This window comes from Thalassophryne amazonica, chromosome 1, assembly GCF_902500255.1.
Source record: "Thalassophryne amazonica chromosome 1, fThaAma1.1, whole genome shotgun sequence".
Classification (NCBI taxonomy): Eukaryota; Metazoa; Chordata; class Actinopteri; order Batrachoidiformes; family Batrachoididae; genus Thalassophryne; species Thalassophryne amazonica.
The window spans coordinates 30129575-30156202 of NC_047103.1; the positions used below are offsets into that span (position 1 = coordinate 30129575).

Genomic DNA, 26628 nt, shown 5'->3' on the forward strand with positions numbered 1-26628 from the left:
TACATAGCCAACTAACAAAGATAGATTGATCATATTTAAGATCGAAGCATTAAATAATGGTAGGGCTTCCTTGAGCAGCCTGGTAGGAATGGGGTCTAATAGACATGTTGATGGTTTGGATGAAGTAACTAATGAAAATAACTCAGACAGAACAATCGGAGAGAAAGAGTCTAACCAAATACTGGCATCACTGAAAGCAGCCAAAGATAACGATACGTCTTTGGGATGGTTATGAGTAATTTTTTCTCTAATAGTTAAAATTTTGTTAGCAAAGAAAGTCATGAAGTCATTACTAGTTAAAGTTAATGGAATACTCAGCTCAATAGAGCTCTGACTCTTTGTCAGCCTGGCTAAAGTGCTGAAAAGAAACCTGGGGTTGTTCTTATTTTCTTCAATTAGTGATGAGTAGAAAGATGTCCTAGCTTTACGGAGGGCTTTTTTATAGAGCAACAGACTCTTTTTCCAGGCTAAGTGAAGATCTTCTAAATTAGTGAGACGCCATTTCCTCTCCAACTTACGGGTTATCTGCTTTAAGCTACGAGTTTGTGAGTTATACCACGAAGTCAGGCACTTCTGATTTAAAGCTCTCTTTTTCAGAGGAGCTACAGCATCCAAAGTTGTCTTCAATGAGGATGTAAAACTATTGATGAGATACTCTATCTCACTTACAAAGTTTAGGTAGCTACTCTGCACTGTGTTGGTATATGGCATTAGAGAACATAAAGAAGGAATCATATCCTTAAACCTAGTTACAGCGCTTTCTGAAAGACTTCTAGTGTAATGAAACTTATTCCCCACTGCTGGGTAGTCCATCAGAGTAAATGTAAATGTTATTAAGAAATGATCAGACAGAAGGGAGTTTTCAGGGAATACTGTTAAGTCTTCTATTTCCATACCATAAGTCAGAACAAGATCTAAGATTTGATTAAAGTGGTGGGTGGACTCATTTACATTTTGAGCAAAGCCAATAGAGTCTAATAATAGATTAAATGCAGTGTTGAGGCTGTCATTCTCAGCATGTGTGTGGATGTTAAAATCGCCCACTATAATTATCTTATCTGAGCTAAGCACTAAGTCAGACAAAAGGTCTGAAAATTCACAGAGAAACTCACAGTAACGACCGGGTGGACGATAGATAATAACAAATAAAACTGGTTTTTGGGACTTCCAATTTGGATGGACAAGACTAAGAGTCAAGCTTTCAAATGAATCAAAGCTCTGTCTGGGTTTTTGATTAATTAATAAGCTGGAATGGAAGATTGCTGCTAATCCTCCGCCTCGGCCCGTGCTACGTGCATTCTGACAGTTAGTGTGACTCGGGGGTGTTGACTCATTTAAACTAACATATTCATCCTGCTGTAACCAGGTTTCTGTAAGGCAGAATAAATCAATATGTTGATCAATTATTATATCATTTACCAACAGGGACTTAGAAGAGAGAGACCTAATGTTTAATAGACCACATTTAACTGTTTTAGTCTGTGGTGCAGTTGAAGGTGCCATATCATTTTTTCTTTTTGAATTTTTATGCTTAAATAGATTTTTGCTGGTTATTGGTGGTCTGGGAGCAGACACCGTCTCTACGGGGATGGGGTAATGAGGGGATGGCAGGGGGAGAGAAGCTGCAGAGAGGTGTGTAAGACTACAACTCTGCTTCCTGGTCCCAACACTGGATAGTCACGGTTTGGAGGATTTAAGAAAATTGGCCAGATTTCTAGAAATGAGAGCTGCTCCATCCAAAGTGGGATGGATGCCGTCTCTCCTAACAAGACCAGGTTTTCCCCAGAAGCTTTGCCAATTATCTATGAAGCCCACCGCATTTTTTGGACACCACTCAGACAGCCAGCAATTCAAGGAGAACATGCGGCTAAACATGTCACTCCCGGTCCGATTGGGGAGGGGCCCAGAGAAAACTACAGAGTCCGACATTGTTTTTGCAAATAATAAAGTCTTTTCAGAAATCAATACAGAAGATTGAGGTAAGCCTTCTTACGGTTAGCGAAGCGTGGTGGACTGTCATTGACATCAGATAGGGTGATGCTCACTGTCGTGGTTCCTGAAAGCCCGCCCATCTGTCCGGCCATGTCTTTAGCCTGGATCACAACTTGATAATTTTCCTTGAGTTCTCTGTCCATTCCAGGCAGTGCGGTTTTAATCGTACCTGTAAAATTTTCCATGACTATCATTAGTTATGCCCCATTTGTTGGGGGAGGAAAAAAAACACTTTTCACAGAATTTTATATTAGAACATAATGAAGATATTTCTAAAAATGTAAGGTTTCTGAGCAGACAAACCAAAGTTTTCATTACTTATGAATCCAGTGCTCAGAGAGGATCAAAGGAAAAATCCTTCTGCTGCACTTGAATGAATAGTGGCATAGATCTGTTTATAGAGTCAAACAACATGAGAAAGTGCATTCCTAAGAGCTCGCTGCATTTGATTTACCATTTTCAGAGTCCACTGAGAAATATGGCTGTCCTTGTAGAATGCTATAAACAAGCTTGGCGCTGTTCCCATATGTTTGATCATCGGCATCAGTGGCAGTTACAGTGACGACAGACGTGCCTGCAAAAGAAGATAATTTAAAGACAAGTTCTTGCCAATGGGAAGATATCATTCAGTGCATTTAAAAGATGAAGCATAAAGAAATATAGAATTCACGCATCCTGGTATATAGGAGATGGACTTGACCAAGAATGTGCAGCTACTTGGAGGAATTCAAACACATTATTTTGCCTGGCTGTAATTTATGATAATGCCTTTTATCATTAAGTGTGAACCAAGTGTGACATGGCAGAGGTGTGGAACAGAACTTGTGCAACTTGTAACTGTCCCAGATCCAACAATTAGGAATAAGGTAGTCATGCAGTCATGACTGTAAACACTAACTTCTTTTCATCAGATTTATAAATTGATGGGTGTGCAAAGCAGCTTCAGATTTTAAGATTTAAATGCAACACTTGTTTTTGCTCATTTTTATGGCCTAAGTCAAGAGAAAAAGACAAAAAATGGTAAAAATCAGTGTTATTGGTTGCTTCTCCTTTCCAAAGATAATCCATCCACTGGGCAGGTGTGGCATATTAACCCTTTACTATCCACACAATATACAATAGAATGTAGTAGGTATCAGGTACACCTGTTCATTTCCTTGAAAACATGAATAGCTAATCAGCCAATCACATAAACCAAGCCAATTGAATTTAGGCATCTGGATGTAAATGGACTGCATTTATATAGATAGCCCTTTTCCATTTGAATCAGCAACTCAGTCTCACGGCAAGTCATGATTCTGCAGCACGAAATATACATTAATCTACTGGTTTGTGATATTGTGACGAAAAGTGCCTCATTTTCGTCATAGCAGCACAAATTCATTGTAATTCATTCCGTGATGGCTGCATGAAATTAAAAGTGAAGTGGGGGGGGGGGGGGTGTCCGGGTGGTTAAGGTTAGGTTTGGGGATAGGCGTAGGGTTAGTAATAATGACTTAAAAACTTGAAAATTTGACTCATTTCGTCACGGGAGCATGAAAAAAAGTGAGACTGGGCTGGAATCAGAAACTCAGAGCGATTTACAGTGATGCCTTGCATTCACCCAAACACACTCACACACCAATGTCAGGGTGCGGCCATGCAAAGTGCTCACTACACACTGGCAGCAACTTGGGGATTATGGACCTTGGCCATGGGCCCTTAGTGATTTTCTGGTCAGGCTGAGCTTTGAACAGAGGATCCTCTGGTCTCAAGCCCAATGCTTAACCACTAGACCATCACCTCCCCTGAATGTGGTGGAGACAACTTGCTGAAGTTCAAACTGAGCATCACAATGGGAGAAGAAAGGAGATTTAAGTGACTTTTAACATGACATGATTCTTGGTGCAACATGGGTTGGTCTGACTATTTCAGAAACTGCTGATCTACAGCCATCTCTAGGGTTTACAGAGAATGGTCCAAAAAAAGACAAGGTATCCAGTGAGCAGCAGTTGTGCAGATGAAAATGGCATGTTGATGTCAAAGGAAAATGGGCAGATTGGTTGAATGGGCAGCTGCGTGATGATATTATGTCAACATGGCCCAACACCTTATTGAATCTATGCCATGAAGAATGAAGACAGTTCTGAAACTCAAAGAGGGTCCAGCCTGGTACTAGCAAGGATACCTAATAAAGTGGTCAAAAAGTGTATATTACCATGTGACCAACCATGTGTTGAACTCTAGCTTGACCATTCTTGATCATTGACCAATACTAACGTAAGGGCCCCTTCACACATAATACAATTGAAGCTGACTAGCGCACAAAAGAGGAATTGCATGCCACTCGTGAAAAATCAGAGCCGCATCAAACACCTCATACATCTGTCGCCACAACCATTCGCACGCATCAGTGGCTGAAAGACGAGTGCCCATTCGACCCCTCTCTCGGCAGGTGTTGACCAAATTCCAGGTGCTATACATGAAAATCCAACACCTCTCGCTGGACACTTAGAAAAGATGGGGCTAACCGTGCTCCTGGCACAAGAAGAGAGAGCAGCTGACCACATTCGAGTTGTCTGTGAAAATTGCCTAAGTGCCCCATGAGTGTGGCATTGCCAGGCAACACACATGGCTGTGACTGTGACGAACCCCCTCAACACATGTGGCGTGCCAGTGTGTCAGCTCCCCCCCTCAACACATGTGGCATATGTGTGTATCACCCCCCCCCCCCCCCCGCAACAGATGTTGCATGTGGGGGAAGCACACTTGCATGACATGCTGATAATTGGGGCGGCAATGGCTCAGTTGGTAGAGCAAGCCGTCTTGTCACGTAAGGGTTGGTGGTTCAAATCTGGCTCCCAACCAGTCAAAGATCTGCATATTGCCCTTGTGTCCTTGCGTAAGACACTTAACTCTCCTTGCCTGTGTATGAATGAGATGGTGAACATAGGGGCCATAGGCACAGAATGGCAGCCATGCTTCTGTCAGTTTGCCCCAAGGCAACTGTGGCTACACTAGTACCTTACCACCACCAATGTGAGAATGTACGAGTGAATGAACAATACAACTTGTAAAGTGCTTTGGGTGTCTTGAAAAGCACTCCATCAATCCAAGTCATTATTATTATTATTAATTATGGACAGATGAAATGACATGGGGACCGGGCAGCCATGTCTGCGTGCACAAAGCATGACAAGGTGCCTCTCAGCTGTTCAATGCCCAGCCATTCATTGACAGCTGGAAATGACTCAGTGCACGTCATGTTAAATTAAATACACAGAGAACACAGCCATGACAAGTATATAAGTCAATACTACAATAACTACTGTACATACACAAATACATAACAAATAACTAAGATAAATAATCACAGAGCAAAGAAAAGGAGAGTGACACTTTGTTCTTTGCGCTGATATAACAGATGGGCATGTCCATGAGAGCCACTGCTGATGAGATCTCTGGACCTGGAGAACCTGTATCGTGTTTTGAAGGGCAAGACCTTACAACTGACCACCATGGGGCATGTGCGTGTGCCTGTTGTCCTCATGTAGAAATACATTAAAAACATATATCGCCTTGCAATGGGCTGCAGTGGCTGCACACCGGCAGGCTGTGCCAGGTGAAAAGGACTGCCTGATCATTTAGACACTCAGCTGGCAATCTGAATGTCATGTCACCTATGTCAGCTATGGTCTACATAATGTAGTGTCTTTCCTTCAGTGCCTGGGGCCAGTTGGACACACCAGGCCAGCAGATGTGGTCATAAGCATGCACTACTTCATTCATGTTATTTCATGACTGTACGTCTATGTCAATGTGTCATCTAAAGAGGAACAGAAGGTTCATACTTGTATTGTCTGCTGATAAGAGGCATTAAATATTAGAACTTGCGGTGTTTTTACCTCCGCCAAGGAGGTTATGTTTTCGGTCGAGTTTGTTTGTTTGTTTGTCTGTCTGTCTGTTTGTCAGCAGGATAACTCAAAACGTTTTGAACGTTTTTTGGAGTGATGTGGAGTGGTTGGAAATGACAAGTGGAACAAGTGATTAAATTTTAGTGGTGATCCGGATCACGATACGGATCCAGGAATCTTTTAAAGGATTCTTCACCATTGCGGGATAGGGGGAATTTTGACATTCTAGTTTCTAACTCCACAAAAACAAGGCAGAAAGGCTTGAAAAAAATTATGGTGTAACATAGTTTAAATGTTCTATCAAACAACAAAGTTTGGTGATAATTGGATCCGGATTGCAGATCTGGTGATCCAGAATATGCAAAAATATAGGGAAAATAGAAAATGTGTCAGTGTGAGGTGACAAATGAAGCTAGAGATGCACAACTAACACCAAATTGTAGCTGAATCTGTACTGATTCAGTAAGGTGTCATCAGATTTGATGTAGCTTCAAATGTTATGGAGCTAGATCCAGAAGAAAACCGCCATTACCAAAAAATCATTTTTACACAATAACCTTTGAACTAATAAAGACATAAAAGTGATTCCAAGTTCTAGTGGTATGTTTTCATGGTCAAGGATGTCAAATATAAAGGAAAGAAAAGTGTATGTATCATAGTTTTGGTTGTAACACTGGATTGTTGAATAGATCACTGTGCCAAGGAGGGAATCTCTTTAGGGTCAGTGACCCTATGGTCTTGTGTAGCACATGCAACACTTAAAAAATAGTTCTATTTCAGAATTTACTCTTATTTATTTAGAGAAGTGTTTCATAAATCTTAAAAAAAATCATATATTTGCAGTTTAGTTGAATAATAAATTGAATTTTGTCTCTTATTTGTTTTTGCCTATAAGCACATGCAATATCAATATCAGTGCTCAGATGACAGTAGTTTCTGGGAAAGGTGCAAGTTGCAATAAACTGTGATGCCAAGCGCTAAGGATACATGCTATCCAGTCACAGCAGATGAAACTTTTTTTACTAGCAATCATCATTGTTAGACTTTTTTAGGTTCAATGATTCCACAGTGTGTAGATATTATGGCGTCAGTGACTCCATGGCCTTGGCGGAGGTTTGCACTCTCCGAGTGCTTCTAGTTTATGATGTGTGTGGGTTTTTTTTTCTCTACTGCGGCGTGATGTGGTGCCACATGCTCCAGTTGCTCACACTGTGTTCATACACGCATGTGCACGAAACCATTGCCGCTTTATCATGCACGCCTGTATGACCATGTGTCCTTCCTGACAGCAGGTGGAATGTTTTGTGTGTTATGTGTGAAGGGGCCCTCAATAAAATAAATTTTTCCATTTTGCTAAAATACAAACATAGCTACATAGCTACATAGGGACCAATGCAATTACAACAGTGTGCACCTCCAGTATCACTAATTTCATTTTTATGTTCGCCAAGGATTTAATAAAATCTGCATTTATTTATTTGTCTGTATGTCTGTTAGTAAGATTACATTAAAACTACTGAACAGATTTTGACAAAACTTTCATCACAGAAAGAAGTTAGACCAATAATGACTCCTAAATTTTGGAAGTGATACGGATCCGGATTCTTGATCGTTTTACTTTATATAAGCTTTGATGGAACACTGTTAGCAGGATTAGGTCAAAACTACTACATGGATTTTGATAAAATTTTCAACACAGATACATATTAGGCCACGGAAAACTCTATTACATTTTGACAGTGATCCGGATCCAGATTCTGGTTGAAATTTCACTTTATATAGGCTTTGAAAAATTACGTCAAAACTACTTTAAGGATTCTCGTCAAATTTTCATCAGACACATATTAAGCCATGGAAGACTCCATTACTACATGCGGATTATGGATCAAGATTTCACATTATGTGCGCTTTGAAGGATTACATCAAAACTATTTCATGGATTCTCACGAAATTTGCACTGCAGCTAGATATTAAATCAAATCAAATCAAATATAGCGCCAAATCACAACAAACAGTTGCCCCAAGACGCTTTATATTGTAAGGCAAGGCCATACAATAATTACGGAAAAACCCCAACGGTCAAAACGACCCCCTGTGAGCAAGCACTTGGCAACAGTGGGAAGGAAAAACTCCCTTTTAACAGGAAGAAACCTCCAGCAGAACCAGGCTCAGGGAGGGGCAGTCTTCTGCTGGGACTGGTTGGGGCTGAGGGAGAGAACGAGGAAAAAGACATGCTGTCGAGGGGAGTAGAGATCAATCACTAATGATTAAATGCAGAGTGGTGCATACAGAGCAAAAAGAGAAAGAAACACTCAGTGCATCATGGGAACCCCCAGCAGTCTAAGTCTATAGCAGCATAACTAAGGGATGGTTCAGGGTCACCTGATCCAGCCCTAACTATAAGCTTTAGCAAAAAGGAAAGTTTTAAGCCTAATCTTAAAAGTAGAGAGGGTGTCGGTCTCCCTGATCCGAATTGGGAGCTGGTTCCACAGGAGAGGAGCCTGAAAGCTGAAGGCTCTGCCTCCCATTCTACTCTTACAAACCCTAGGAACTACAAGTAAGCCTGCAGTCTGAGAGTGAAGCGCTCTATTGGGGTGATATGGTACTATGAGGTCCCTAAGATAAGATGGGACCTGATTATTCAAAACCTTATAAGTAAGAAGAAGAATTTTAAATTCTATTCTAGAATTAACAGGAAGCCAATGAAGAGAGGCCAATATGGGTGAGATATGCTCTCTCCTTCTAGTCCCTGTTAGCACTCTAGCTGCAGCATTTTGAATTAACTGAAGGCTTTTCAGGGAACTTTTAGGACAACCTGATAATAATGAATTACAATAGTCCAGCCTAGAGGAAATAAATGCATGAATTAGTTTTTCAGCATCACTCTGAGACAAGACCTTTCTAATTTTAGAGATATTGCGCAAATGCAAAAAGCAGTCCTACATATTTGTTTAATATGCGCATTGAATGACATATCCTGATCAAAAATGACTCCAAGATTTCTCACAGTATTACTAGAGGTTAGGGTAATGCCATCCAGAGTAAGGATCTGGTTAGACACCATGCTTCTAAGATTTGTGGGGCCAAGTACAATAACTTCAGTTTTATCTGAGTTTAAAAGCAGGAAATTAGAGGTCATCCATGTCTTTATGTCTGTAAGACAATACTGCAATTTAGCTAATTGGTGTGTGTCCTCTGGCTTCATGGATAGATAAAGCTGGGTATCATCTGCGTAACAATGAAAATTTAAGCAATGCCATCTAATAATACTGCCTAAGGGAAACATGTATAAAGTGAATAAAATTGGTCCTAGCACAGAACCTTGTGGAACTCCATAATTAACCTTAGTCTGTGAAGAAGATTCCCCATTTACATGAACAAATTGTAATCTATTAGATGTTAGGGCAAGGAAGACACCAATGAATTTTGGAGGTGATCTGAATCTGGTTTCTTTATCAAGATTTACCTTTATATAGGCTTTGAAGGATTACTTCAAAATTACTTTATGGATTCTCATCAAATTTGCACCACATATAGATAGATGGTAGGACATGGAAGCCTCCACTGAGTTTTGGAGGTGATCTGGATCAGGATCCAGATTCTGGATCAAGTCATCACTTTACATAGGCTTTGAAAGATTATGTAAGAACTACTTCACGGATTCTCACCAAATTTGCACCACAGATGCAAACTGTATTAGGGCATGGAAGACTCCACTGCATTTTGGAAGTGATCTGGATTGGCAAACATCACAAATCTCTGATTGCACTTGTTTTATATGGTGTTACATTTCTCTTTACATAAAGAGTATATTCAAACTGGAAAAAAAAGGTATTTTAATACTAATTCTGAGTTACATGTTTAAAAGAAAAAATGTTGATGTTGACCCTACACTCCCCGACATGGAGAACAGGTCTGTGTGTTTCAGGGTAGATTGATATATTTGTTTAAATTCAAGTACTGTAGCAGTTTGATTTCTGAGAGTCTGGTCCACCTGAAGGTCATGGCTGTGAATAATACATCAAAAGGTGTCTGCTGAGTTGGACAAATCAAATTTTTATGTGTTACAGATGATAACACACTCATTATTGTATGTCTGTTGGGAACCTGTTTAGCCTCAATCAGGTCAAACATTTGTGAAATGGAGCAAAGCAGCTTCCCAAGTTTCATTTATTTATTTTTTTTTAAATTTCAATTCATATTTTTTTAATGGGAATCATAAGTTTGCATTACTCACCATCCATTTCAGTTTGTAGGAAGGAATAATAAAGATGGGAGACATCCTTTCAAGGAATCTTGAACAGATCTTGGTTCAAATTACTGCATTGTCTTCATAAACGTCATACTCATACACTTGTTTTTTTTTTTTTTTTTATCACATTTGCTATCAGAGCCTCTGTGATAAGAATTAACAAACTTCCACCAAGCAACTGGAATGAAATTACCTTGGTCAGAGGCACTGAAATGATATATGCTAAAGATACCGTAACTCTATTACAACGCCACTCTGTGTGACACCCTCCTTTTTATAGCTGAGATTCACCCCAGCAAGCATTTTTTTTTGTACTAGCTTTGAGGATAGACTTTATCCCGAGGAAAGCAGAATGCAAGCCTGCACAGACGTAAATATACTATGCCAAATCTTGAATTGATATTTCCTGCATTGGTGGCAGCTTGAAATGTAGATGAGTGGGTGGGTGATTGAGTTAATCCAATTTCTGGCTGCAATTGATATCCAAATTCCACAAATGAGGAAATTGGGCCTGAATGTCCACAACAGCAATCTTGATTTCCCTATCATAGCATATATACCAGGTTAGTGCTGATTACATGCAACATAATATGCAGTCCCATGATATGGGTGCTTCTGGGCATGCTCACAATGGTAGTGTGTGCAGAGTATGACCTAATGTCTGTGGTTATCACAAGACTTCACCAGAAAGCTAAAATGTACATGTTAACATCTGAAAACTGTTTTTCATTGGATTGTGGAAAGATATCACATTTCTCCAAGAGGTATAAAGAGGTCAGCAAACTGTGAGTCTTTGACACACACACACACACACACACACACACACTGACTGAACGCTCTGCTCCACTGCCTGGTTTGGTCATTTTCAATCTGCTGCAAAGAAATCGCCCACAAATAACACATCCTGCGCTATATTGTAATTTTAGTGTACATTATATCCTGGCATCAAAATAACTGAGCAGTCTAATTCCTATTCAATTGGAAAATATTTATTTCAAGAGGCACTGTTGAAGTAATAAAAAAGCTATGTGAAATAATAACAAAGCCATCTGTAAAAATAAAGCCGACACATGGTGTGTGCAGGCCCATACTGATTTGGTTTGGGACAAATACTCAGTACAGCCTATGTGCTAATCTCCATGGTGCTTTGCGAGAGCTATGAGTGGAGCTGTGCACCTCAGCACAGAGCCACTGTGTGCCTTGACATTGCTCCATTATGCATCACATGGAGCTGCCCCATGCATAGCTACTGCACACCGCTACTGCATGATTGCTACCCACTCAAGTCAAGCCACTTTGCTCCAAAACTGAAAAAGTATGTGCATTTAATTTTAATGTTAGCCTTTAACTGTAACTTGCCATCAAAATGTGTGAGCAGCCAAATTCACATTCAATCAGGAACAATTTATTTTGAGATGCAAAAATGAAATAAAAAACAAACAAAAGCAAAAACAAAAGCCACCTGTAAAATTTAAGCAAAAGGCACATACAAGTATTACCCCCAACTGCACAAATTCCATTTGATTATTCACTTTTATGCATCCCAATGTCACGATTTTGTTTTTTGAACATGTTCAAAACCTTCTTGATTGGTCACAGCATTCTACAACATTACAATTAGCACAGATTACATATGTTTTCATGCCCTAGATGTTTTTTGAGCTAAAAACATAGACAATATGCTGTCAAAATTGGCAACGGGAGACCCATTTTAGTCCATAATATCCAGCTTGTGTAGACAGTAACTCAAACACAATCGATGTGATCATCCTGTATGTCAGGGGTGGGCAACGTGTTCCAGAAAGGGCCAAGAGGGTGCAGGTTTTCTTTGCAGCCACTGACTCCACCAGGTGATTTCACTGATTAACTGATTCCATCTGCTCAAAGTGATAATAATCAGTGAAATCACCTGGTGGAGTCAGTGGCTGCAAGGAAAACCTGCACCCTCTTGGCCCGTTATGGAACAAGTTGCCAACCCCTGCTGTATGTATTGAAGTTAAAAGGGCATGTAATGAAGATAAACTATTTAAAATCATATGAATTTAATGCACCAGATTAATCAATAAAAAAATAAGAATAATCCAATATAACCATCCATATATGTGTATGCCACCTACTGGATGTGGCACCCACCTTCATATGAGCTGACAACTTAATCTAGCAACTCCATCCACAGGATGAACTAGAAGCACTCGGAGAGTGCAAACCTCCGCCAAGACCATGGGGTCATTGACGCCATAACATCTACACGCCGTGGAATCACTGAAACTAAAAAAGTCTAACAATGATGATTGCTAGTAAAAAAGGTTTAATCTGCTGTGACTGGATAGCATGTATCCTTAGCGCTTGGCATCACAGTTTATTGCAACTTGCACCTTTCCTAGATGATACTGTCATCTGAGCACTGATATTGATATTGAATGTGCTTATAGACAAAAACAAATAAGAGACAAAATTCAATTTATTATTCAACTCAACTACAAATATATGAATTTTTTAACATTTATGAAACACTTATCTAAATAAACAACAGTAAATTCTGAAATAAAACTATTTTTTAAGTGTTGCATGTGCTACACAAGGCCATAGGGTCACTGACCCTAAAGAGATTCCCTCCTTGGCACAGTGATCTATTCAACAATTCAGTGTTACAACCAAAACTATGATACATACACTTTTCATTCCTTTATATTTGACATCCTTGACCATGAAAATATAGCACTAGAACTTGGAATCACTTTTATGTCTTTATTAGTTCAAACGTTATTGTATAAAAACGATTTCACAGTAATGGTGGTTTTCTTCTGGATCTAGTTCCATAACATTTGAAGCTACATCAAATCTGATGCCACCTTACTGAATCAGTACAGATTCAGCTACAATTTGGTGTTAGTTGTGCATCTCTAGCTTCATTTGTCACCTCACACTGACACATTTTCTGTTTTCCCTATATTTTTGCATATTCTGGATCACCAGATCCGGAATCCGGATCCGATCATCACCAAACTTTGTTGTTTGATAGAACATTTGACTATGTTACACCCTAATTTTTTTCAAGCCTTTCTGCCTTGTTTTTGTGGAGTTAGAAACTAGAATGTCAAAATTCCCCCTATCCCGCAATGGTGAAGAATCATTTAAACAATTCCTGGATCCGGATCGTGATCCGGATCACCACTAAAATTTAATCACTTGTTCCTCTTGTCATTTCCAACCACGCCACAAAATTTCATCAAAATCCATTCTAAACCTTTTGAGTTATCTTGCTGACAAACAGACAGACAGACAAACAAACAAACAAACTTGACCGAAAACATAACCTCCTTGGCGGAGGTAAATATGCAATAGAAGGGGAAAGTAAAACTATAAATACACAATGAGAAGAACATGTGAATCGGGATGATAACAACAAAGCATTTTCATTGGTATGTGAACTTATTCATGGCAAAACTCAAAACAGTGTTATGGGGACCACAGGGAAGAAACATGATACCCATATCCACCACAAACTACAGTATACAACAGAATAGGAAAGTAAAACAAAAATTAAAACAATTGATAGAATGTGACTGGTAATAATGAAACTTTTTGTTTGTACTGCAAATTTCTCCAAGCAAACTCAAAATACTGTTCCATAAGATTTGAAAATGTTTGAAACATATGTTTTTGTATCAAGTGCTGTGTTGTCCCTTGCTGAACAATTAAGGAATGTGCATCTATATCAAATGATACAATTCATATGCAAAGCCTACATTTGGCAGAGGGTATTTAGGCACATAAACACATACTTTGCTTGTTTTTTTGTTTTTTTTATAGAAATTTAAAATAAAAATAAAAAGAAATCTCTTTTCTTTTGGATATCTAGTCACTGACGTCATTGCCCTATTAATATCTCATAATCCATTTAAGTGTTTCAGTAACATGAAATTGCAAATAGTGTCCTTTGCATTCAGGAGACCTCTGCCATGTCCTGTTTGGGTCAGATTCCCTCCATGCATACTAATGAATGCTTGAACATCTGTCCCACTTAGTTCCAGCACTGATAGCATAAAGGGGAGGTGCAGTTTTTTTTCATGGCTGGCTGAGTTGATGAAGCAGTGTGTTCAGTCTGAACACAGAAGGTACTTTATTAGTCTGGAGACGAGCAGCAGTGACCCTGACCCACCTCTTACCAGGGTCCATGCAACAGAGAAATCTAAGAGAAGCACATTACGAATTCAAAACAGGACACAGTTATTTGTCAAATAGGCAATTAGCTTTTGATTTAGCCCTGATTGCTCTCATGTATTAATTTTTGGTGGTTAATTGAGGACTGATTCCAAGTTGCATGCAATGCCTTCATAAGCTTTGTTTATGTTCATGCCAATTGGCATATTTATACTCCTTGAATGGAATGGAGCGCAATGAAGCAAGTCTTTAATTGGAAAGACTGTGACAGTCTAAATGTTTAATATTTCTCCTGCCTATTAACAACAGCAAATGCCATTGCTTGTTATGAATGCCCAATGAGTCAGACTAAGCAAATAAACAACTAAAACTTTTCAGAACTCAATACAGCATTCATTTGGAGCATGCCCAGTGTCACATTGCTATTTATGCTGAATGGAATCTGACTGCTAACCCAGGTGCAGGGTGCAGTGGGGTTGGTTATGGTCACCTCATTAGTCACAGGAGTGTTTCCATATGTGCTGTTTGCAATTTATAGGCTGAACAATCTCTTGAAAATCAACTCAAGTGCAGTCTATGAGCAAACACTGGGCTGTGTGATGCAACATCACCCATATGGTGTAAACAGCCTGAGTAGTAAGGTTCCATTTTCAGAAAAGAAGCTTGTATAAAGTGCACAAGGCATTTTCTGTTAAAAGCAGACAGACTGATTCCTATGCATTTTGACCACCTGAGTTCAAAAATTGCTGTTGGCATGCTGTATCTTTACCCCTTCACCCGCTAATTTGCATAAAGCAAAATGGCCGGCAGTTACATCAAACTTTCCACACTTTTGGTTGTATATGTACTATAAAAGCAAACTAAACATTATTTTCTATGTATTTTGACCTTCTGAATTCAAATATTGTTTTTGGCAAGCTGTATCTTTACCCCTTCACCCGCTAATTTGCATAAAATAAAATGGCCCCTCATTTCATGAAGCTTTTCAAAAGTCTGCTTGCGTTTAGATTAGAAGAGAAATTAACACTGTTTTTATGTATTTTGACATGCTGTGTTCAATTGTTGTTGGCAAGCTGTATCTTTATTCCTTCATCTCTAATTTGCGTGAAACAAAATGGCCACACACTTCATCGAATTTGTCAGAAGTGTGGTGCTATTTGCTTTGGATGAGAAAATACAACTTATATTTCTATGTAATTTGACCTGCTGAATTTAAATATTGTTGTTGGAAAGCTGTATCCCTACTCCTTCACCCCATAATTAGCAAAAATAAATAAATTTTATATATATATATATATATATATATATATATATATATATATATATATAGTGACTGCCTGGTATTGTTACCGGTGAAAAAGTAAGTCATCTTTGATTTGACCAAGGCAAGCAAATGAGCATAATGAAGTAAAAAAAGAATGATAGCTTGAAATGAAACACATTTCTTGGATAAATATGCATGTCTCTAAAGGTCAAACGTAGTTAAAACTGTTCTAATACTATCTATCTAGTAATAGTTGCATAAATAATACAAATGTTCCTTAAGTCTAACATGAACGTGAATGATCGTCGTCTGTCGTCCTGTTGTTGTGTGTGATCATTGTTCATTGGGCTGATGGGTTTTTTCCCTGCATTGCTGCTGCATGATTCAATGCAGCAGCAATGAAGGTTTTTCCTTCCCAAGTTTCACCTTGTGTGTGCTTTTTATATGTGTTCATGTACCGGGCCGGCTTATGTGTGTGTTATGTGTGTGTCGTCTGTCGTCATGAGGCTGGTCAAGGTTTGCTCAGCCCTGCTGTTGACCTAAGGCAGGATATAGATCTGGAGCTGGTCCCCGGGCGCCTAAAGGCGAATTCTGCTCCTAACTGGCAATTAGGATGGGTTAAATGCAGTAAGCATATTTCATTTTGCAGGGAACATGTTCCTTTGTGCATATGACAATAAAATTCTTTTGAATCCTTTTGACTCCTTTGAATCCTTTGAATGAACATTAAACTACCTGATACATAATACAAACAGTCTGACATGAACATTGGAGAGACCTGCAATGGGTTCCTCAGTGTCTAGAGACATTGACCTTTTCTCTAGTCTGCTAAATTTTGTCTTGTTGGTGAACCAACTGTTACAGGATCTATGGCATTTTAGAGACATCTCATCAGAACTCAACATCCTCTCAGTTATGAGTTTGTTCTCCATATATTTAGGGCCCGAGTAGGCAACGTCCTATGAGGACCCTATTGTAATTGCGCTGTTTATTATTATTATTATTATTATTGTTATTATTATTATTATTATTATTATTATTATTATTATTATTATTATTATTATTATTATTATTCTCACTCTTGAAATCGAAATTTCGGCCTGTTCCCATGCTCAAAACTCACCAAACTTTCCAAAGTCGTCCGGCTGGATCCGAAATTCGATATTTTGGGGGCATCGCACATGGTCGCAGAAAAATCGTGAAATAGCGCCCCCTAGAAATTGTCAAAACCCCCTCCTCATTGGGCTTTTTTCATCATAGCCTCACGAAATTCGGTAACACATATTTACCATGCCAGGTCGCATGAAAAAGTCTCTTACTGTCATGGTGAAATATCGACAGGAAGTCGGCCATTTTGATTTTAAGTTTCGATTTTGAACAAATTTTTGCCATTTTTGGCCATTTCCACTACTTACATTTGAACGAACTCGTCCTAGGGATTTCATCCAATCGACTTCAAATTTGGTCAAAATCATCACAACACAATGGTGATCAAAAGTTATCAAAATATTCTAATTAAGTCAAAAGGCGTGGCTGCTAGGGGTCGTCAAACTTTGGCAAGCTTTTAGGCCTCTTCCCATGCTCAAAAACTCATCAAACTTTCCAAAGTCGTCCAGCCGGATCCAAAATTCGATATTTTGGATGCGTCGCACATGGTCGCAGAAAAACCGCAAAATAGCGCCCCCTAGAAATTTTTAAAAACCCCTCCACATTGGGCTTGAATTTTCTTCTCATTTTGGCGTGATTTCCACATGTTGTATTTGAACAAACTCCTCCCAGGGATTTTGTCCAATGCACTTCAAATTTCTTTGACAGCATCCAAAGATGATACTGAACAAAAGTTATCGAAAGCTTTTCTTTATGTCGAAGGGTGTGGCCGCTATGGCTCCGCCATTTTGACCCTTCGCCATGGAACATTATACTTAAACAGGTACTGATGTCACATACTTAACACCATCAACTTCCTTCCACTTCTAAAACATGCAGAACAAGTTGGTGAACGTAGGCGATGATCGCCGTGAACTTACGAGTAACGGCTTCCGTGTGGTGGCGTACCGAATATCGCCCCTTCGCCATGAAATTACGTTCTTCCTTTTAACGGCTTTAATTTTGTCATGTCATCATGAAAATTGATACACAGGTCAAGCATGACAACCTCCTACAATTCATAGGGGCCTCGCCCATGGGTGGGGCAAAGTGCCTCAATAGCGCCCCCTTAAAAATTTCAAAACCCCCTCCGCATATGTTTTTTTTTTTGGAGTAGGGAGATGAAAATTGGTACACACTTGCATAGACGTACAAAAAAGTCTCTTGCACCATGAGTCTACTCCAAACAGGAAGTTGGCCATTTTGAATTTTCTTCTCATTTTGAAATGATTTCCACATCCGAAATTTGATATTTTGGGGGTTGCGCACAAGGTCGCAGCAAAATCGTGAAATAGTGCCCCCTAGAAATTTTCAAAAACCCCTCCGTACTGGGCTTTTTTCGTCGTAGCCTCACGAAATTTGGTACACATATTTACCATGCCAGGACGCACGAAAAAGTCTCTTACTGTCATGGTGAAATATCGACAGGAAGTCAGCCATTTTGATTTTAAGTTTCGATTTTGAGCAAATTTTTGCCATTTTTGACCATTTCCACTACTTACATTTGAACGAACTCGTCCTAGGGATTTCATCCGATCATCTTTAAATGGTCAACATCATCACAACACAATGTTGATCAAAAGTTATCAAAAGATTCTAAATAAGTCAAAGGCGTGGCTGCTAGGGGTCATCAAATTTTGGCGATCTTTTCGGACCACGCCATGTCACTTCGAACGGCTGTCACGCCCACATACTTCATCGTAGATCGTTCAAACATGCTGGACACGATGAGAGCTCCGCCCTGAACGTCTACATATCTTACGTTCCCACCTCCGCCATAGCACCCCAGCGTGGTGGTGGGAAATGTCCTATTTTTACTTTAAGAGGTCCTGATGTCACATACTTAACCCAATCAACTTCATTCCACTTCTAAAACATGCAGAACAAGTTGGTGAACGTAGGCGATGAACGCCGTGAAGTTACGAGTAACGGCGTCCATGTGGCGGCATGCCGAATATTGCCCATTCGCCATGAAATTACGTTCTTCCTTTTGACGGCTTTAATTTTGTCACATCATCATGAAAATTGATACACAGGTCGAGTATGACAACCTCTTACAATTTATCGGGGCGTCGCCCATGGGCGGGGCAAAATGCCTCAATAGCGCCCCCTTGAAACTTTCAAAAACCCCTCCACGTAGGGTTTTTTTGGAGTAGGGACATGAAAATTGGTACACATGTGTGACTTGCATAGATGTACAAAAAAGTCTCTTGCACCATGGGTCTACTCTAAACAGGAAGTCACCATTTTGAATTTTCTTGTCATTTTACCATGATTTCCACACGTTGTATTTGAACAAACTCTTCCTAGGGATTTTGTCCAGTGCACTTCAAATTTATTTAACAGCATCCAGAGATGATTCCGACCAAAAGTTATCGAAAGCTTTTCTCTATGTTGAAGGGTGTGGCCGCTATGGTGCCGCCATTTTGACCCTTCGACATGGAAAATCAAGTCATGATAACTCCTTCATGCTTTGCCTGATTGACTTGAAACTTCACATGTATGATGACGGGTGGCCCCTCAACACACCTGGCCCCTCTGTTTGTACACTGAGCGTCCCCTAGTGGATGAACCATCAACATGTCATAACTCCTTCATGCATTGTGTGATTTGCTTGAAATTTGAACTGTGGGATGAGTGGTTGCCCCTGTACGCACATGCCCACATCTGGTCACAAGAGAACACACTGGCCTGGGTAGGCAGTCGCGCGGAATGAGGGCCCGTATATGACTGCTTGCAGTCCTAGTTGAGCTTGTATTCGACTCTTGCACTATCCTGCAATATAGCCCTTCCTTTGTCACTGCTCTGAACAAGATTTTCTTGAATTCATTCCTGACAAATGATGCAGACATCATTATCCACTGAAGAATCTCACCTCATGCTGCCTAAGGCCTCCATTTTTCAATTCAAGACAACAGAGTTTGTTACGCAAATAAGTACTGAGAACAGTCGAAATGTTCTGATCACCACTGATCAAAACAAGAGAAAGTGCTACCAAGAGGAAGTCACTCCACAATTGAAGTGATGAACAAATTATCTCAGAGTCTCCACAAATATATCAGGGAACAATGCAGTTTGATTGACCATGTGTATGCTGTGGCTGCTGCTGTTGAGTCACTGTGGCACCATGTACCTGGCCACTGGCCAGTGAGGCCTGCCCTCTGGTGTCGAAAGCAATAGCCCTCTGGTGTTGAAGCTATATACATTATTTGTGCTATACTGAACCAATTATATAGGTTTTCACATAGTATTATCATATTGCTCAGCATTTGTGATAAAAAAAATGCACAAGAGTCATTCACATGCCATCAAGGAATGAATATAATGATACTTTATGACATAATGACATTTTTCAACAGGCCAGTATAAGTAAGATTGACAAATACATGCATTTGTAGGCTTGACTGTGCAGTAGAAGCATGGGGAAAAATTGGTTTTGTTATCACTTTCTTTTGTGGAACAAGCTTCTACAAAGTATGAAAACAGCAGGCTGTCATGTTGTTTCATGCATATTAAGGATGAAAGAGAACAGATACAGCTTACAAATAAGAAACTATGAACTCAGCAAATCAAATAACATAAAGATAAGAGTTTGCATTGCTTTTCTTGAGCAAAAACAACCAAACTTTGGGAAAATGTGTAAAACCGGGCAGTCATTTTGTTTTATGCAAATTAGGCAGTGAAGGATACAGCATGCTAACAGCAATATTTAAATTCTGCAGGTCAAAATACATAAGAATCAGCCTGTTGTCTGCTTTTAACAGAAAATGCCTTGGGTAGTCTACTTATCTGAAAATAGGCCCTAACTGAGTCTTGAATGGCAACCACCCAGGCAGACAACTGGTCCACCCCTAAATGTCAAAAGTAAAGTATCTGCTGCAAGTAGAAATGTGTGCATCCACTTGGCCATCTCCAGCCACTGGGGTCCTCAACACTCAAGTGCCAATGTGCCAGATCTTGCACACAGGATTGTGCCATGTGGCCAAAATGTCAAAGCTGAAGCTCCACAATGCAAGTGGTACTTCTCATGTGAATCTCTATTCCATTACACAGTTTTAGCACTACTCAGCTCGACTCAACTTCGCTTTTTTGCTTTTCCATGTGGGATAGTACCTGATATCTGATGTATTTTTTGGCATCTGCTCAGGCATGGTTCCAAGTGAGCTGAGCCGCTACTAAAATGTGATGTCAACAGACTGCTGGTCAGTGATTAGTCAGAAAATGTCGTCACTGGACGAGTCATGAGCATGACGTCTGACACGAGAATCAAACTCGCATTTTTTAAAAATTGCAACAGCATTACAGCTATCATGGGGTTGGTAAGGTAAGACCTTACTTGTGTGAAGCACCTTGAGGCAAATTTGTTGTGATTTGGTGCTATATAAATGAAATTAATTAATTAATTAAAAAATTACCATGCTTTTCTTTCTTTTTACACATTTTTTTTTTTTTTTTTACTCACGCAAAACCATACCATGGTAACGTCGATGAGTTGCAGACATTTCTGTGTTTTGTTGTGGAGGAGAGAATCCAGGGGGAGCTGGACGGAGCAACCAGAAATGACAAAATATTTCAGGAGATCTCCCAGATTCTGGATGCTCATGCATATCACCGGGCATTCCAGTTATGCAGGAAAAAAGGTGAAAAAGTGATTACAGGACCATCAAGGACCACAACAGGGTGGGTCAGACCATAAGGGCTAGAAATGGTTCGACCGGATGGATGACCGATTCAACCGACAAGCAATGGGAGGCAGGATGACCTCGACATGGCCATGACTTCATTGGAGGTGATGGTAAGTATTTTTGTGACTTTATAGATGTAACATTTTACTGTAAACTATTGTAATATGGTTCACAATCCTCCTGGATGACTTATACAAAACCAGATGTAATTTATTCAGATATTTTGAACAACCAGTTTTGCTGTAATTCCATTTACATTTATGGCCCTATAAAATGTAAAACTTTTATTTACTACTGGATTATGCTTAAACAGCTTTCCAATCTTTTATCATTTAATTTCTGAAATTTATGAGGTTACCAAGAAAATCTTAACCTTTACCTAAGTAGTGCCAGAACAACATAAAGAAAAAGAGTCTTAAGTGACTGCTCTTTTGACGCAAAGTTATTTCAACAGTAGCCAAGCGTCCACCACACAGACTTTTTTCTAAAAAACATCTATTCATCAATTAAGATTACTGGTTTGCATCCAAGTGTCATAACCATACACTGAGAGAGGAAGTACCAGTATCCTTAAAACTTGGAGCTTTTTTCTCTTGCAAAAGTCTTACCAAACACCTTTGTTTAATGACCTCATGACTCAATGGGGTCTTCATTGTCATTTCCTGATCTCAAAGACTAAGGATCCCAGAGACACTTTTGCCATACACATACGTATACACTTCTGATGATGTAGTCCAGGAAGTCATTGAATGAGTAGAGCTTACTCTACATACAGGCCAATTGCATACCCATGCACTCCAATCTGCACCACTTTTTTTTTTACCGAAATTGGAGCAACTTTAATTTTTGACCACTGTACAAACTGTCACCATTCTTGCTTTTTTTAGCCCATGACTCCATAACGTACAGTGATAGATAGTCCAAACTATACATTTCTTGGAATCTTTGTCATCAGACAGATAATGTGGTATAGTTTTCAATATAATTGGAACATTTTTAAATTTTGACCCCTGTGTAATCTTTCAACTGATCCCTACCTGGCTGCCTATTGAAAATTTGGGTGACTAAGGTGCTTTTGAAAAAGTCATGTCGAATGAGTGTTTGTGCCATATTTGGTGCTTGTTCCACCATTTGAAAGATTCCTCTGTAAATATTCTGTTATCTGCTTCACTATCTGGATGAGTGGTACTACAGTGCTCAGCACAAAGCAGCCCTTGCTGGCTGAAAGACAGCATGTGTGTCAACATCCAATTTTCATGTCATGCATGTAAAACATTACTCCAAGATATCAAGAAGTGTTCTTCCTCATGTGCCTCGGGAAACACTGTAATATGCCAAGTAAGGAGATATCGTCCAACGCTAGTGCAAATATGTTTTTGCCCATTTTTTATGAGGACAAGTCATGGATTGTCAAATATTTATTGACTGGCAGTGCTTTACTTCAAAAAGTGATTTATGGAAGTTGTAAGCTTCAGTGGTCTCAGGCATCTTTTGTCGCAGACTGAGTCACCCACACTATACATCTTAGTATATATATATATATATATATATATATATATATATATATATATATATATATATATATATATATATATATATATATATATATATATATATATATATATATATGTGTGTAGGCAGAGAAAGTGCTACCAACATGAAACAGCATAGATATGAGTTTCATATCACCTCTTCCGGGTCTTTGTACAAAACCTATGGGTGACGTCATGTGGGGTTTGTTCAGTATATGTACAGTATATGGTTTTATGTATTTAATTACTGAACATGTACTATGATGTGCCGTGGGGGAACACCCCTGAAAAATGTGACATATGTAGTCAACATATCATAAGCCAAATATGACTTGTGTAGAGCTATGTTATACAATGTTTTCCTGTGTTTAGTGTTACCCTACTGCCACATTACCTACAAGCAACAGAGGCAAAGTGATGACCTGCATTTTCAATCACAGTGGGTGTTATGTATATTTTATTATTTTGTTTATTTTTATTTATCTTCATTTATATAGCGCCAAATCACAACAGAGTTGCCTCAAGGCGCTTCACACAAGTAAGGTCTAACCTTACTAACCCCCAGAGCGAGATCAATCCACAAAACAGGGGCATAATACGAGAAAGCTCTATGACCTGCAGACTTCTTATTCACCCTAGGGACACAAAGTCGTCTTGCACCTTGAGAACGCAAAGCCTGGGCCAGTAGGTAAGGTTTAATTAGGTCGGGGTAGGAGTAGGGTTAGTAATGGTGAGTTAAAAAACCCGTCACAAAAATTTTAATCAGTTCATGATGGGAGGGCCAAAAAAAAAAAGTGAGACTGGGCTGAACAAGCCATATATTAACATCACTGTGAAAGACATGAAGGTTCTGGAGTGGCCATCTCAGTCTCCTGACCTCAGTATCATTTAGCCACTCTGGGGAGATCTCAAACATATAGTTCATGCAGGACAGCCCAAGAATTTACAGGAACTGGAGGCAAGTTGCCAAGACGAACGGACAGCTTTGCCATCAGAGTAAATAAAGAGCCTCATTCACAGTTACCACAAAAGACTCCAAGCTGTAATTCATGTTAAAGGGGGCAATACTTTGTATTAAGAACTGCAGTATGTAAACTTTTGATCAGGGTCATTTGCGTAGTGTCTGTTGTCATTATGGTTTAAAGAGTAGAAACAGTTTTATGTTGGCTTTACCCAACCACAAACCATGACTGATTTTTTTTTCATTCATATTCTCTGAAAAATGCCCCCCCCCCCAAAAAAAAATAAAAAAATAAAATAAAATAAAATCTGCCAGGGTATGTAAACCTTTGAGTACAACTGTATATAGGTAAACAATAATTATTTTCAAATATATGAAAAAGTTACTCACCAACTTCAGACATTTCAGGAACACTGGCAAAGTAGATTTCTTTTGCAAACTTTGGTGCATTGTCATTGATGTCGTGGATTTTTATGTTAAATTCAGTGTCAGGCTCCAGCTCTGCATTTGTGTTTCGGTCCACAACCTTGGCATGGAGAATGTACATGGCTTTCTCTTCCCTGTCCAGCCTCTTGGTCGCGTGTATGTCCCCAGACTTCTCGTCAATCAGGAACAGTGTGCCTGCCCCATCTCCAGTCAAGATGTATTTGACGTTGCCATCACCTTTGTCCGCATTAGAGTGCAGCTGAAATCGACACAGATCAGAACTAAATTTCAATAAAAATTTGCAGTTTATTTAAAAATATGCCAGATTTTTTCTTTTTTCTTTTCCAAAGTAATATGTATGTGTCTGTCTGTGGGGACAACCAAATGAAAAAAAAAACAAAACAAAACACTTTTTAAAAACATTTATTTATCTTTTTGTTTTCATCAAAGGACAAAACAAAACACAAGCACATCACTTACAAAGTACAAACATAATGAAGGTGCAAAATAATAACAATAGAAATAACCAATAAATAACAATGATTAAAAAATACACCTTCTCCTGACAATAATTTCAAACAGGTTCAATATTTTTTTTTCAGTGATCTACGATAGGAAATGCATGGTTGCCACACTTTTAGAAACCCCTTAGCCCTCCCTCAAAGACTAAGCTTGATTTTTTTAAGAAAAACATTACATCTTTCAACCATAAATAAATGAATGGGGGATGTGGAATTCTCCAGGATAATAATATTCAGAAATGTGCTAGCAATGAGGTAAAGACAAATATGTCCATCGCCGAGTTAGTAAGGGACACAGTGTGGACTCCAGGAATATCAAAAACAGCAATCAGCAGACAAGGCTCCAGCCTGATGCCAAGAATGTGAGAGATAACATCAAAATATAAAATCTAATATCGCTAACGTTTGGCGCAAAAAAAAAAAAAAAAAAAAAAAAAAAGACAAATCAGAGGGAGAGGAGTTACATCTGTCACACACATCAAAAACACTGGGATAAATTTTGTAGAATTTGCACTTTGACGAATGCAGCCTGTGTACCATCTTAAATTGAATTACAGAAAGGCTTGCACAAGATGATGTTCAAATTCCATCAACTGCCTTCCCTGAACTGAAAAAAAGAACATTTCTCTGGGGTGTGGATTATGAAATCTCCAACGATCAATGTATCCATTTTGGGTTTTGATGTCTACAATGATTTGGACATAGTGGCAGGGGTGGGTGGGTGGGGGGTTATGTTGGAGGCATTCTATAAAATACAGGATCAATAACGTAGTTTTGATCACCATCAAAAATTCGTAGGTGTGTATTTAAATCGGGGAGCATCCTCAGAAGGTTACACGCAAACTGGACATAATCAAAATTTAGAGCAAAGACATTCAACAGAACAACAGGATTGTATATGATAGTCTCTACAATAATTAATTATCTTCCATTTGTGTGTGTGATCATTTTAGAATGTGAGTGAAGAATGTATTTTCTTCTTAATTAAAATTGCAACCCCTTTTTCTCTGGAGTCAAAATTTCATGGATAGATATGGCCTAGCCAGAGCTTTTTAAGTCTGTTATGATGTCACATTTTCAACAGCTTACTCAAATTAAGGGCAACAGGGGCCTGGAGCCTATCTCAGTAGTTATCGGGCATGTGGTGGGGTAAACTCCCGACAGGATGCCAGTCTGTTGCAGAGCCACATACAGAAAAACAAACAAACAAACAAACAAACACATACATACCTGAACACACACTTTAAATGTACTGTACAATTTAAAGTTCCAATCCACCTAACCTGTATGTTTTTGAATGTGGGAGGAAGCCAGAGCACCTAGAGGGAACACATGCAAACACGGGGAGAACATGCAAACTCCACACAGAAAGGCCACGGGTGGGAATCAATCCCATGACCTTCTTGCTGTGAAGCAACAGTGCTAAGCACTAAGCCACTGTGCCGCCCCCTGTTATGATCTTTAATACATAAATGAGTTGTCTGGTGAAAATTCACATCTATTTTAAGATTTTTCAAATGGATGAAAACTCTAGACGTCTTTACAGGACCATTCAAGCCTTTCACATTCCATGAACCAAGCGAAAATAAATAGTATAAGAAAAAAATGACATAAAAAAAATTCTATCAAACACACATATGGGCCAGAAAACTCCAGCCCTCTTCGTCCCCTTCTGCAAATCTTGAAGACTGCAACTTAAACCAAACATCTGACTTCCTAATGCAGGCTCCAACCAAACTATCCATCCATCCATTTTCCTCCGCTTTATCCGGAGTCGGGTCACGGGGGCAGC

General features: G+C 39.2%; 1 protein-coding gene across 1 annotated transcript in view; it reads right to left on the reverse strand.

Annotated features, from left to right (window-relative positions):
* Positions 1-26628, reverse strand: part of LOC117507793 (cadherin-10-like) — a 118361-nt gene that overhangs the window by 36606 nt on the left and 55127 nt on the right. The window contains exons 3-5 of the mRNA XM_034167595.1: positions 24280-24574; positions 2447-2566; positions 1994-2161 (exon numbers count right to left, since the gene is read on the reverse strand). Coding sequence (XP_034023486.1) covers positions 1994-2161; positions 2447-2566; positions 24280-24574 — 583 coding nt within the window. The remainder of the gene's footprint in view (positions 1-1993; positions 2162-2446; positions 2567-24279; positions 24575-26628) is intronic.